Source organism: Seriola lalandi, unplaced genomic scaffold (assembly GCF_002814215.2).
Source record: "Seriola lalandi dorsalis isolate HSWRI2012SDOR001 ecotype SW California unplaced genomic scaffold, Sedor1 jcf7180002054561, whole genome shotgun sequence".
NCBI lineage: Eukaryota > Metazoa > Chordata > Actinopteri > Carangiformes > Carangidae > Seriola > Seriola lalandi.
Genome location: NW_019525114.1, coordinates 1363559 through 1376272, shown reverse-complemented (window position 1 = coordinate 1376272; position 12714 = coordinate 1363559). Strand labels below are relative to the sequence as shown.

Here is a 12714-nt window from a genome sequence, read left to right as displayed (position 1 = left end):
GGGGCTGGCTGCTTATTGATATATGAAAATGGCTCATTAACATTACTTTTAAAATAAGCTGTCAAACTCCAATAAAGATGAATCCCTGACCTTTTTCTCATTGTCTAGATGAAGGTAATACAGAGGGTAGAGGCTCTTATCCATCCCTCTCTGGTCTCGTGTCACCCTGCATTTGATGGTCGTGCCCTGCGGCGCCGGGTCCATCACAAACTTCTCCAAGTCGTCAAACTCAATCTCAGGTGATGGAGATCTCTCCTGATCAAGAAACATAAAAAAGGTACACTTTGATTACAAGCACTAATGTTTGCTGCATGGCTCATTTGCAGCAAGATTAAATGTTTGCCATGAAGTGACTAAGTGGTTGTATTTTGTGGGGGGACTGTGGGATTTTGACGTGCCTTTTTCTTCTTCCCTTTGCCCTTTTTCTTCTTAGATTTTTCCTCTTTTTCAGAGTCGGAATCATCACTCTCTTCTGCCTTTCCTGAAACACACAACAGACTTGTTAAATACTTGTAAGTGACAAACAGAGGAATAAGTTACTTGTAAACTGACCTTTCTTCTTCGTCTTCTTGTCTTTGTCTTTGTCTTTGTCTCCTGTTGTTTGGAACATGGACGCAGAGCCAGTGGTGGATTTCTTCTTCGATTTGGTCGACTTTGTCTCTTCTTCACTGTCGTCGCTGTCTGATTTGGCAGCTGCTCAAGGAACAGACGTAAAGACTTTCAAGTAAAGCTCATAAATTTGGATGAACTCTAAGATCTTGAGCTGCGGTCGAAATAAAGTCTACATATGACCATTTCAGCATCAAGATACACGCTGTACTGTAAAGTCAGCCAAGAGGCCTGGTCACACAGGCAGTAAAAGGCACTAAGAAAAGGTCAAACCATAAAGTTTAGAGGTGTGACAGTTTATGGCAATGTAATCACCTTTCTTCTTGCTTTTCGAGTCTTTTTCTCCATTTATCTGGAACATTGAAGCGGGCTCCTTCTTCTTATCCTTCTCCTTTGACTTGGACTTTTTTTCTTTTCCATCAGAATCTTTGTCTTCTAACAAATAAGAAAACAAGGAAAATGTTATCCGTTCTTCAATGTGACACCAAACTGGAGAATTATCTTCATCTTTTTTTTTTTTTTTTTTCAATAGGCAAATAATGTAAATCCCCCTTCTTACAGGAGAGAAAGTGTGGCGCGAGAGCCAAGCAACTGTAAATAAACTGTAATCAATCAGCAAGCAAAGACTTGAGACCGTGACAGATTCTAAAGAGCGGAACAAATTTTTAGCATGCAATCTTGATTTTGTGCGTGCTCAGTTTGAAACCTGCTCTCACTGTGTCTTCCAGCTGTTTTGTCAAATTCTGAGCACTTGAGATTGTGAGAGGGATTTAGGCTTCACCAGGACTCGCCCATATCCGGCTGTTAGGTTTGGGTCATATCTTTAACAGTGTTTTAGGAAAAACGCTACTGAAGCACAGTCGGAAAGTAGACTGACATTACTTTCAGATATTTTCCTTTTTATGCCAAATTCCTCACTCAGATCCAGTGGCACAAGTCTTGTGTCCTCAAAACCTCGATTACACTCACGTTACTGTCAACACGCACTCTTAAAACGTGTTGCATGATATTGAATCTGTCCCAACATGCTCTCTCACATCTCTACTCGCTGACTGATTACTGCTCACAGCTGTTTGTGCTGCCTGTATAGTTTTGGCATTAATGAACTCTGGGGATTGAAAGCACATGGTTAAATATCTGCTAAGATAAGCACTTTAGCATGTACTAATTCCTCAAAATAGGTCTAGTCACTGGTAAGTATTGCTTTAACTGGTTAGGTTGAATGTAAACTAGTCATGGAGTGCGCCATTTCTTTATCAAATCTTTTGCCATGTAAATACATAGTGTGACTAAAGGTTTTAAACACTTTGTTTCTATATGACAATGACAGTCTTTTTCATTAACAATATATAAGAATGACTGCAAAAGACGAATGACCGCCTGGGTTGGCCACCTGGGGCACAGTATTATTGACTTTTAAGTTTTAAGTTAGCAGACTGCTGCCTATTTCCATATCCAGCAGTCATCACTGACGTATAGTCATCTTTCTGTCCACCTGATGGATCTAAATCCAGACTCACTCTCCTTTGAGCTCTGTTTTTGGTCTCCAGCAACTCCTGCGGGAAATATTTGGCTCTTTAGCTGCTACATGTTCTGCCATTTGGAGCTGGACAGGAACCACAAAATTAACACGTGCTGGAAAACCAAAACAATGAGCTGAAAGACAATAAAACACTCGGTAGAGCTGATGGAAACTGCAGTGATAATTTTCTGTGGCATTAGTGGCCCCTTTCACGCACAAGTGAAAGTGGTCATGTGATCCATTTTTAATATTAAAATATTGATTAACTTTAAAGAGTTAACTTTTTCATATTAGTGGTTCTGGAACAACATTGCAATATAAAATACTTTGCACTGCTGGCAATAGTAATGGATAATCCAAATCCAAACACACTTGAAATCCATAGCCCCGTCCCAAATTGGCTACTGATATAATTTAATCTATTTCCATGGTTACCTCTCAGAGCACCTCGTTTTCCCTTACTTTACAGAAGGAGGAGGGAGCCACAAACACAAGCTAGTGCAAGTATTTCTGGAAAGATTGATGGCTGATCAGGATGAATCACAGGTGGAAGTAAGGTTAAGTTCAGCTAAGAGGTAAAACCAGAGTATTGCAGAACTCAAAATTTTGACCCGAGGATGACACAAGGTGAAAAGTTACAGGATCAGCAAAGTGAGAATGAATCATTTAGAGGGGGGTAGGAATGCCTGAACCAACCAGAGTCAGTGGTTTTTGAGATATTTCAGTCTGGAACAACACACCTACAGACCAACACTGCCATTCTTAAAGCCTCAAAAAAGTACATTGGAAGCTAAGAAACAAGACGTCCAGTCATCTTTTAAAAACAACTCCAAGTGACACTAAAGGGGGACACACCATCGCCTGAAAAACATGTCCTCATATCTCTCTTTCATTTCACTTTTCAAGCTGCAAAAAAAAAAAAAAAAAACACTTCTCGTGTCATTATTCAATCTTTCTGTTACTATGGCGACTGCGTTAGCAAGCTTGTTGGCTAACTAGTGTTTTCCAATTAGGGTTATGCTAATTAGGGTTATGCTAACTGAGAATTTGTTTTACCGTTTGGAAAAATAAACAGCTAAAAAGCTACAGAGGAGTAAACAGTCCTGTGTCAGTGACTTCCATTTTTATTTATAAGCGGTGAGTAGAATTAAAAGGAAAATTGTCATGACTGCATCAGTTTTAATTCCATTTTCCACAGTAATCACTTAAGGGGAAATTACTCACTCAACTGTTTTATTTTGTTGCTCCTGCTGCCAAGTCAGTGTTCCCACTCACTAACCATTACACAATAAAATCATGTAATCCTCTTAACATTAGTCTGGTCTTATAACTGTTGTTTTGAGCACACTGCTAATGCCTACAGAAACCCGTTTTCCTGCTTCTTGCCATACCTTTAGATTTAGTTTTCTTCTCTTTGCCAGAAGTTGCAGATGGAGAGCTGTCCTTTGTTGTCTTTTTCTTAGTTTTCTTCTTGGCGGTGTCTTCATCATCTTCATCATCGTCATCGTCATCTGTGCCTGAACCTAAAGAGATGGCAAACATTTTTCTCAAACCAATTCTGGTCTTTTCAGGGACGATTGCCGAAATATATTCAAAGTTTATTTGTATGAGTTATTTGTTTGTATTAGGACTGAATGAAAATCTTTACAGTCCAGTTTCGATTCAACACTGTGAAAACTTCTCCTATATTTCCTTTGACAGAAAAGCCATTAATGACTTACCTTTCTTCTTTTTTGGAGCACTTTTGGCTTTCTTTTTTGGTTCTTTCTCTTTCACTTTTTCCTTCTCTGGTTCATCCTTATCTTTTTCCGGTTTCTTTTTCTTCACCTTCTTTCCATCTATAATGTTGATAAGGAAAACGCAATGTAAGCAATGTGGTTGGATTATACTCAAAATATCACAGTTTGTGATCTGCATTCTTCGCAGGAAATGCTTAAAATATCACAGCGTCTTCCTTCAAAGCTTCTCACTCTGTGTGGCTGCGCTTTCCTCTTCTGAAACATCTTCACTTTTCTTGGTCTTTGTTTTTTTGGGCTTGGCTTCAGTTCCATTAAGCTTGGTTTCTGCTGTGCCATTGGCCTCCTCTTTCTTCTTTTTCGGCTTCTATGAATTTTCTTACAAGATACAAACAAAACTGATTAAAAATGAGACTTATGGAATAAGGAGAGAAGAACGAAAACAACAAATTAAAACTAGGACTAATTAAAACGAGCAACATTTGCAGATCTTAATAATAACTCACCATTACAAAGTCAGATGTGAGGGACGTGGGGTAAGAAGCGAAAAAAGAAGGTTAACAAGAATCATATTTTTACTACTTCTACAGCTATTAATAATGTGATTCCATTAAAAAATAGAATCTATTAATTTCATGTTCAATCATTCACATCCTCACATACGCTGTACTTTAAGCTACTGATATCAGCTTGGATTCACTACAAATAAACTCACTTAAGACCTCATGTTTAGTTACAGCAGGTCAATGAAGTAACAGGGCATGAGGTCATTACAATGATATCATGTAAGTCAACTTGAATTTTTCTAGAACTGAATAATCTATTACTATTTTTGATAATACAGTTTTGTGACACACAAAAAAACAAGAAAAAAAAAGTTCCGTAACAGTTTTATGTAACGTGCTCAGGCCTCCTCCTGAGCAGAAAGGTCACAAACACTTTACATCACACGTTAGAAGACATATGATTGCAAGTCAATTACTTAATGAAACATAAATGAGTGACTAAATAACAAACAAGTCTGCTGAGCTTCCTGTGGGAAACACAATGAGAGCCAGGAGTATAAAACTGTAGTATTTGAAAGTTGGTTTGTTCATATTTTCTTCTTCAACTTAAAGTTCCTTCTTTGTCACCTGTAACACTGGCTTTCATCAGGGCCGTCTAGACACAAGCTTAAGGTAAAGTCCAAAGGGGGTTCAAACCTTAGCCCCTCCACATAATATCCATCCTCTAATGCATTCGTCTATGTGATGATTTTTGCACACTATTTCTACAAAAACTAGCCAAATATATATATAAAAATGTTATAATGAACAAACTGGAACTCTGTTGTGTTTTTATCAAGTGTTTCTTCGGTGTGGGGAGTAAACTGAAAATAAAGCGAGGAACAAAGTGACAGGAACAATGTGTCACTGTCCCAAGTCACGGAGAAGGAGGTCAGTGTGATTGCGGCAAGCGGAGACAGTAAAGTTAATCCTATTAGATGTAGATCCTGCATTGATGGAAGTCTATTTGTGTCCACCGACAATCCACAACTCAACGCAGAGGAGTTGACATTTGTCATACTATAATCGGCTGTTGTATAAAAGTCGAGAAGGCCATTATAATTCATTGGTTTTCATTTGTAATAATATTTCAACTTATGGTAGTGGCCAGTCTTTTTGTAGAATTATACTTCCAACAACAACAATCAAAAAATATATAATATAAGAGAAAACCTTTTGTTTTGCTACTGACACACTGCATTTTGGTTTGGGTTATTACTCTTTGTTAAATGTTATTACATTTTTAAAATAATGTGTCTGAAACTCTGCCAGTGACCTTTGTTATTGTTTTGTAAACACTGGAGGAGCTGACACATATACTGGTTCATTATAGCAATTCACTGACAGGATTTTGATTTAATGAACCAAATCATCCTTTAATCAATCATTATGATCCAATAATCACCTTCCATAAAACAGAACAAAGATTTTTCACCTAGTTTCTGCCTCTGTGGTGTAAGATTTGATTGACTATTAAGCTAAAGAAAATGATTCATTGTTCATACATATTGTTAACAGTAATAAAAAGGAACGTTAAAGACCTTAAAGAAGGAAACAGTTAACAGTGCTGTTGCAAACGTCACCACAGTAGCACTGTAAGTGGTTTGGGTGGTTGGATTACCAACCTTCAATCCTTTCATGCGTGTTTTTGCACATGCATTGCTCAGCAGATGAGCAATAACTTGGATATCGTCAACCATGAAAGTCAATAATAGATATGAAGGCAACACATACTGTAGCTGCCTAAAGGGATGATTTCCAGTTTTGAAACTATTTATGAATATTGACTCAGTTGGATAACATGTCTTACTCTAATGGAACGCTTCCTATGCTGGCATTTATACCACTTACCTCACATGTGGGTCAGAGATTATTTTCTACGTAATCATTCTTTCAAATGTCTTTGATTTAAATTTAAATAACAAAGGTATTCTACATCATCAACAGAAAAAAAAAAAACTTGTGTGCCTCTTGAATGCACAGCTCCACAATTCTAAACTCTGCATAGATGGTCAAACTGTAAATATTGTTGTATGGCAACAGCAAAAGTGTTAACTGACTCTTACTAAAGTATCTTTTTGGTAGCCATCATGTCTCACTCTCAAAATATCATTGCATGTCATTACTATGCAGCTGAATGAACACTGAGAATCTCATTTGAAAGTCAATAAAAACCATCCACAAAACCACAACCCCACCCTTTTACCTTCTCTGTAGACATGGCGTGGCCTTGACTTCAGCTCTACCGCTGCTTCTTTTAAAAGGTTAGAAAATAAAAAAGCAGGCCTCTCAGCGGAGATAATGAAAGAGTGAGAAAGCCCTGTACTCACTGCGTCTCCATCAGCAGAAAGTTGTTAATAGGATTTATGTGTAAAGCCATCTGCTCTGTAGAAACACGTCAACGGGAGAAACCAACAAAGGCCCGGGAGGAGGGAGAGGACTTGTTTATCACATGTGTTCACTATCCAGACACCTTAAAACTCAATGTTTTTATGTCCAGGATACTTATGGCAGCTGTAGCACAGCTGTTACAAGATGTTTCTTCTTATTTCCTTCCTTCACACCTATTGCACTTTATAGGTCAGACTGGTGGAAGCATCTGTGGCTGCAGTATAACATCTTTGCTTTTCATTTCTGGTGTCAACTGAGGGAATGTGACTTCATATTTCCTAAAACTCAGATTTACCTGAACCTGCTGCTGCAGGGATGATGCACAATCTTCATCCTCCTGAATCCTGAGGCAAAAATAATAATGACAAGTACATGTTATTGCTTAAATATAACAATATTACAATAATAATAGTGGTTACTCCTTTATTGCAATTGTAAAGAATTAATGCTTAAGAAAGATTTTTATTTTTCTGTAAATATTCTGAAACACTTTCTCTTACATAATTATCTATCTAAACATAGCGCCCATTTTTTGGCAACCAGCAGTCTTGACTGTAGCCAGAGAGCTCAGTGTCATTTTTACATTTACAGGTCACACAGGGTATGGGAAATGGGCCTAAGCGGGTCTGCCTGACAGCAACAAGTAATGCTTTCCCTTGCTACTTATTGGTTTAGCACCACTTGGCTAGTACCATCGGAAAGTGGGTGTGGCAAAGCAGGAATAATCATTCAGAAAACCACAAGGCCTCAGGTAGGGTTAATGGAAGGCACGAGGAGGATATCTTACATGTACAAAAAAATGCTTGCATGACAAATACATTTGCAAATATCTGCATTGTTGCGTGTTAATGCTGACATACCTGTCCTGTGTCCAGGCCTCTTTCACCATGTGATTGTGGAGAGGCATAGTTGATGTGGAAAATGGTTACATCCAGATTTTGGTCTTAATGAACACCCTTTAGAAAGAGAGTGCACTGACTGGAGGCTATACTATACATTTAAACTTGTATATAAAAGGTATATAATTAAGAACATATAAAACATGCACTAATACAACCTCTCACCAGACAGTGGTTTTGCCAGGCAGCACTATGATTGACTCCATCCAGCTTGTGAATGCCCATAAGTCTCCATACATATCCTGCAGCCCACAGAGGGGTCACATGACCCGACTTCTAAGAGGATTTTTAACAAAGCAACAGGTCCCCCCATCGGCAACCACACAATCAGGACGCCCTGACCCTTCAAGTGGGATTACTCTAATTAGCCACTCACCATCTGTGAGCATTTCTAGGGTTTTCATAGAAAAGTTGTGGAGATTTCTACAAAAAAAGAAATGTGGCTTGGGTGTAAATTTGCTTTACAGGAAAGTAAAATAGATTCAGGTCAAACTAAAATGTGTAATTTCATTTCAGATGTGTATAACTTAACCAGGATAGAAATACAAAAATATTAACAAGAGCCTAAAAATTAGAGAGAGTGGTTTATGACCAGAAGATCTCTTGTCTGACTTGCAGACAAGCTGGGAAAACCCAGGTAAGGTTCAGGTAAGATGCCTTTAATATAGTCTCCATTGGCTCCAAAGGAACAGATCTTTGTTCTGTTTTTGACCTAGTGTGCAACAGTGTGAGTGTGAAGTAGAATGATGCTGAAGGCGTGTGAACTTCCCTGAATCAAAAGAGATTGAAGAACTACTGCAGTGTCAATGTGGTGTGTTAAAAACATTGTGTGATTTCCTCAGTCAACCACCAGATGCTGCTGTTCCCCAAGAGACAAAAATGCAAGAAGCAGTTGTGAGACACTAGGGGGCACATGGAGGTTCTGTGATTTCCTTCACTCATACATATTTTAAAAATGACTGACTAGGCCTCAGTAGCAATGCATAAAATGTATAATTACCAATCGGAAAGGTGTTTTTTTTTTCTACAGCCTCAAAGCTATCTCAGTCCTGTCTGGCTGTAGTCTCAGAGATCACAAGAGGAGAGGGGAGGAGAGTAATCACAGCTGAAGTGAACAATAACACATGTGATAGGAAATAAAGAAAGAAAAGTAATGAGTTTCGTAGTTTTATGAGGCCAGACCCTTTGTCTCTCTGCATCGCCGTGCAGCTCACGCTGTCCAGTCTGCTGACTGTTGAAAAGAGTCTAGACTAATGGCTTTGCTGGCATTTCTGCAAACGCCTGACAGTAACATGGCAGTTGGCAGGCGGCCTAAGGAAGGCCAGCGACCTCAAGGGAGCAGCGGAGAAGCCATCAAGATCTTAAAGAGACAGAAACTACAGTGTGTTTCTCAACATACAGTGTTTCCAAATCATTTTCATGTCAGTTGTGTTTTATTACTGCAAGCAAGATGGTAAACATTGTTGAAGCAATGAGAAGCAGCACAAGAGAGAATACCAGAGAGGCTGTAAAACCAGCTCTTACTATACCAACAACTGTAACAACAAGCCTGAATGAAATGAAAACACATTATTCAAAGTTATGGTGAAACAGGGACCATTCAAAGCAGTTGTGCAAACACTAAGCCTGGAAGAATTATGTTAAATACATAAAGGTAGAGCTTCCAGTGGCAGTGACCTGTGTTTGAGGAGGGGGTATGATGATGATATTTTAGTTCGCCCATGGGTTTAGTGCTGAAACAGCACGTTGGTGAGGACGTGAACTCGGTGGCACTGTACAGCCGGGTGAATCATCAACTCAGAGAGGGCCCATATCTCAGGAAGGACAAACAATGAAGACGAAACAGGAAAATCTGTGTTAAATTAATCTATCCCCAAAGGAGAGATTGTTCATGGAATGAGGAGGGGTAGAAAAGAAGACAATGGCAGGAGGTCTCATCCATTCATTATAAATAGAAAGATGCTATTGAGGAGCAAAAATAGTCTCTTGTTGGTTGTAGATAGAGTGAAACCCAGTCTCAACACCGATTTAAGGTCACATCCAGTTTCATATGCCAAATATGGAGCTCCATCTGAGGTAACTTATAAAAGGTCAAATGCATTCTTATTAATTGAAACAGAAAGTTTATAGACACACAAGTGGCTCTTTGAGGCTGAAAGAGTTATGATGCAACAGAAAATAAATGTTGTGCATGGATGAAAAATGGAGAGCTAGGGTTGCCCCCTAAGAGTCATGAAGTCAAATTGTCAGTCAAAAGACACAGATTAGACTCTCAGTTTCTCAGGCGACTTGCTAGCTAGTTGTACCAATTGACAAAGGACAGTACATATTTTACACAGTTTGTCATTGTAGAAGGCTAACTTTTTTAAAATTATGGCTGGCTAGGTGCATCCTTTCCATTCTGTGGAAGAGGAGGACTCGCCATGCCCCACATTCACCCAGAGAACTCTGGACCTGAGGCCCCCACTTACAGAGAAATAGCAAAAAGGCACTACGGCAAGCATCGCCAAATTTGTTCCACCGGACATGGGGTCTGTAAACAATGTTAAGGGGGAAGGATTTTTAAAAAATGATCGGCATGCTAGAGCCAGGGTACACGGATTCTAAGAGAAAAACAATTTTGCAAGCAGCTAAAGAGGTGGTCAAGGAAAAAACCTAAGCTCAGTGCAGCAGTAAGTTTTACCAGCGACATCTGGACTTCACAGTATCTGGAAACCTACATGACTCTGACAGCCCCCTTATTGATGATGACTGGAGACACTTGTTTTAGAAACTAAACAAATCAATTAAGCCACACAGACTCAAACATTGGACAAAGACTAACAAAGGCTAATCATGTGTACAATGTGCTGACAAAAGAGCGTCACTAATGATACACAATACTTTTTAGAAATGATGAAACCAAAATATAAATTGTGCCCTCAGGGTTGTGCAAGAGGAAAAGCCAGTTTTTCTCTTCAAAAGTCAGTCTCTATGTAGTCAGACACCGTACTTTCTACTTTTTTGTACTTTAGGCTCCTGCACAGGTTAGCATATAGCTCAAAGCATACAGTAGCTAATGTTAATGTAAATAATTGTGTGAGTACACCTTTAGACACGCTAATTACAAGCTCACTAACATAACATGTTAGCAAACCAATTTTAGCACGGTAGCACGTGTAGCAGCACTCATTTCATATTTAAAGTCGGTGTAAAAGAGCGTTTGGCAAGATATAAATCCTCGAAAGCAAGTCACTGACTTTGAATGGTTTACAATGCAAACATGAAAAATTTAATCTGGACCCGACCCCATCAGAAAACAGTTGCTCCCATACAATGATTAACTCCAGCTGAGAGTGACTGGCTGGAGCATCTTAATCTTTCAACAATGAAAAGCATTAACATAAGCAAAACCAAATTTTCACTTACCGAAGAAATCGCAAAAATTAGAGACTTTTTTAATGCCTTTTTAATACCACAGAGAAGGTAATTCATCACCTCTTTCATGGTCATACCAGTCAAAGAATGATGGAAAACCAAGAGGGAGAACTTCAGATTTCATTGACATTTGTATCACTTTTTTCAGTACTTCGCGGGTGTACATAATAATAATTCCCAGTAATATGACTGATCGACCTGGATTCCGGTAAGCTGCGGAAAACTGATGGATGGATGAAATAATTACAAAATCATTTAGTTCACTTTTAAATTCCTTCTAAAACTGACACTTGCCCAATTTGAGCCGCTGTGGCCAACAGCAGCATCAGCGTATGTGAGCAGTCTCATGTCACAGATTGAAACTCCACAAAAAAGAGGAACTGAACAGCCTCTTGTATCCACTGTCACACACATAACATCTCCCAACAACCCACAACCACATACTAAAAAAATGTATTTTTTAAAAATCCTTTAAGGCCTTTTGTTGAGGGAACTGAAGGCCTCTTAAGACTTTTTTCAAGCCCCGCATACCCTGGTATTAGACTGCCTTCATTTTAGCTTGGTGTATCTAATGAACTGAGTTTAATTTTCAGCTGCTGTCTCAGGAGCTGAAGTATCAAGTTTCTGTTCCTCTAAACATAGAATTATCTCTGTAGTTGTACACATGTGGTCTTCATTGGACCACCAGGGTTGGTTGGTGAGAAGATAAGAGACAACGCTGAAACAAAAGTTCCCCATGAAGGCTGGAGCAGCAATGTGCCAAATCTAATAAAGAGCAAATTGAGAACACTCCTTCATCGGCATCTCTTCCTTGTTAATAAAATCCTCCCAGCTAGATAATAGGGGATCACATTAGGGCTAAACAACACATAATGTATTACTTGCCTTTATTGACCCACATAGAGAAGAAAGCTGGCGGTGAGGCCATTGCAATACACAACGATATGAACAATGTACAGTCAGCAGGTGATGACATCACTGCTGTATTGACTGAGAGTCCTCAGACACTGGAAGCCTCAAAAATTCAAAAACATAGAGGCAGATGTACACAGATGTGTAGGTGAATGCCCTGCACATATTACCATACTGATATCAAGACTAGCTGACGGCAATCAGTTGACAATTACATACTAGTTAAGACACAGTTTGTTGTGTCAAACAACTGGAGGAATGTGCTTTTGCATAATACTGAGTGTGGCAGCGGCCTGTGTGCAAAGTATGCTGTTTAAAAACAACTGTGTTTTTACCAACTCTGAGAAGAAGCAGTTGTTTCTCATCATTTTTACAGTTTACAGTAGGTTGTGCGATCCTTGACATGCTTCCCATTGCACCGATAGCTGTGTTAAAAAGGTCAGTACAGACAACAGTCGTCTACAACTTTGCCAGGACGAATCCAGTAAGGAAGCGTTGAGAATGATTAAATAATTCTTGACATGATTTTAGTTTGTATGTGTTGAAAAATCAGTCATGTCATTATATAATTTTTGGGCACAGGAGCACAAGTAGTATTTCACACAGATCACTCCAGCAGTACACAGTGCTCAGAGAACTGTGTCCTCCACGTGACACCTGCACAGAGAGGCTTCACAATAAAA

At 39.0% G+C, this 12714-nt stretch overlaps 1 protein-coding gene across 1 annotated transcript in view; it reads right to left on the bottom strand.

Moving 5' to 3' along the window:
* LOC111662314 (uncharacterized) overlaps window positions 1-9011 on the bottom strand; it is a 13890-nt gene extending 4879 nt beyond the window's left edge. Inside the window, exons 1-9 of the mRNA XM_087176602.1 lie at window positions 7664-9011; window positions 7099-7147; window positions 4102-4234; window positions 3853-3969; window positions 3523-3654; window positions 925-1044; window positions 553-693; window positions 399-481; window positions 91-255 (exon numbers count right to left, since the gene is read on the bottom strand). Coding sequence (XP_087032728.1) covers window positions 91-255; window positions 399-481; window positions 553-693; window positions 925-1044; window positions 3523-3654; window positions 3853-3969; window positions 4102-4234; window positions 7099-7147; window positions 7664-7710 — 987 coding nt within the window. The 5' untranslated portion in view covers window positions 7711-9011. The remainder of the gene's footprint in view (window positions 1-90; window positions 256-398; window positions 482-552; window positions 694-924; window positions 1045-3522; window positions 3655-3852; window positions 3970-4101; window positions 4235-7098; window positions 7148-7663) is intronic.
* Between the last annotated feature and the right edge of the window lie 3703 nt (window positions 9012-12714).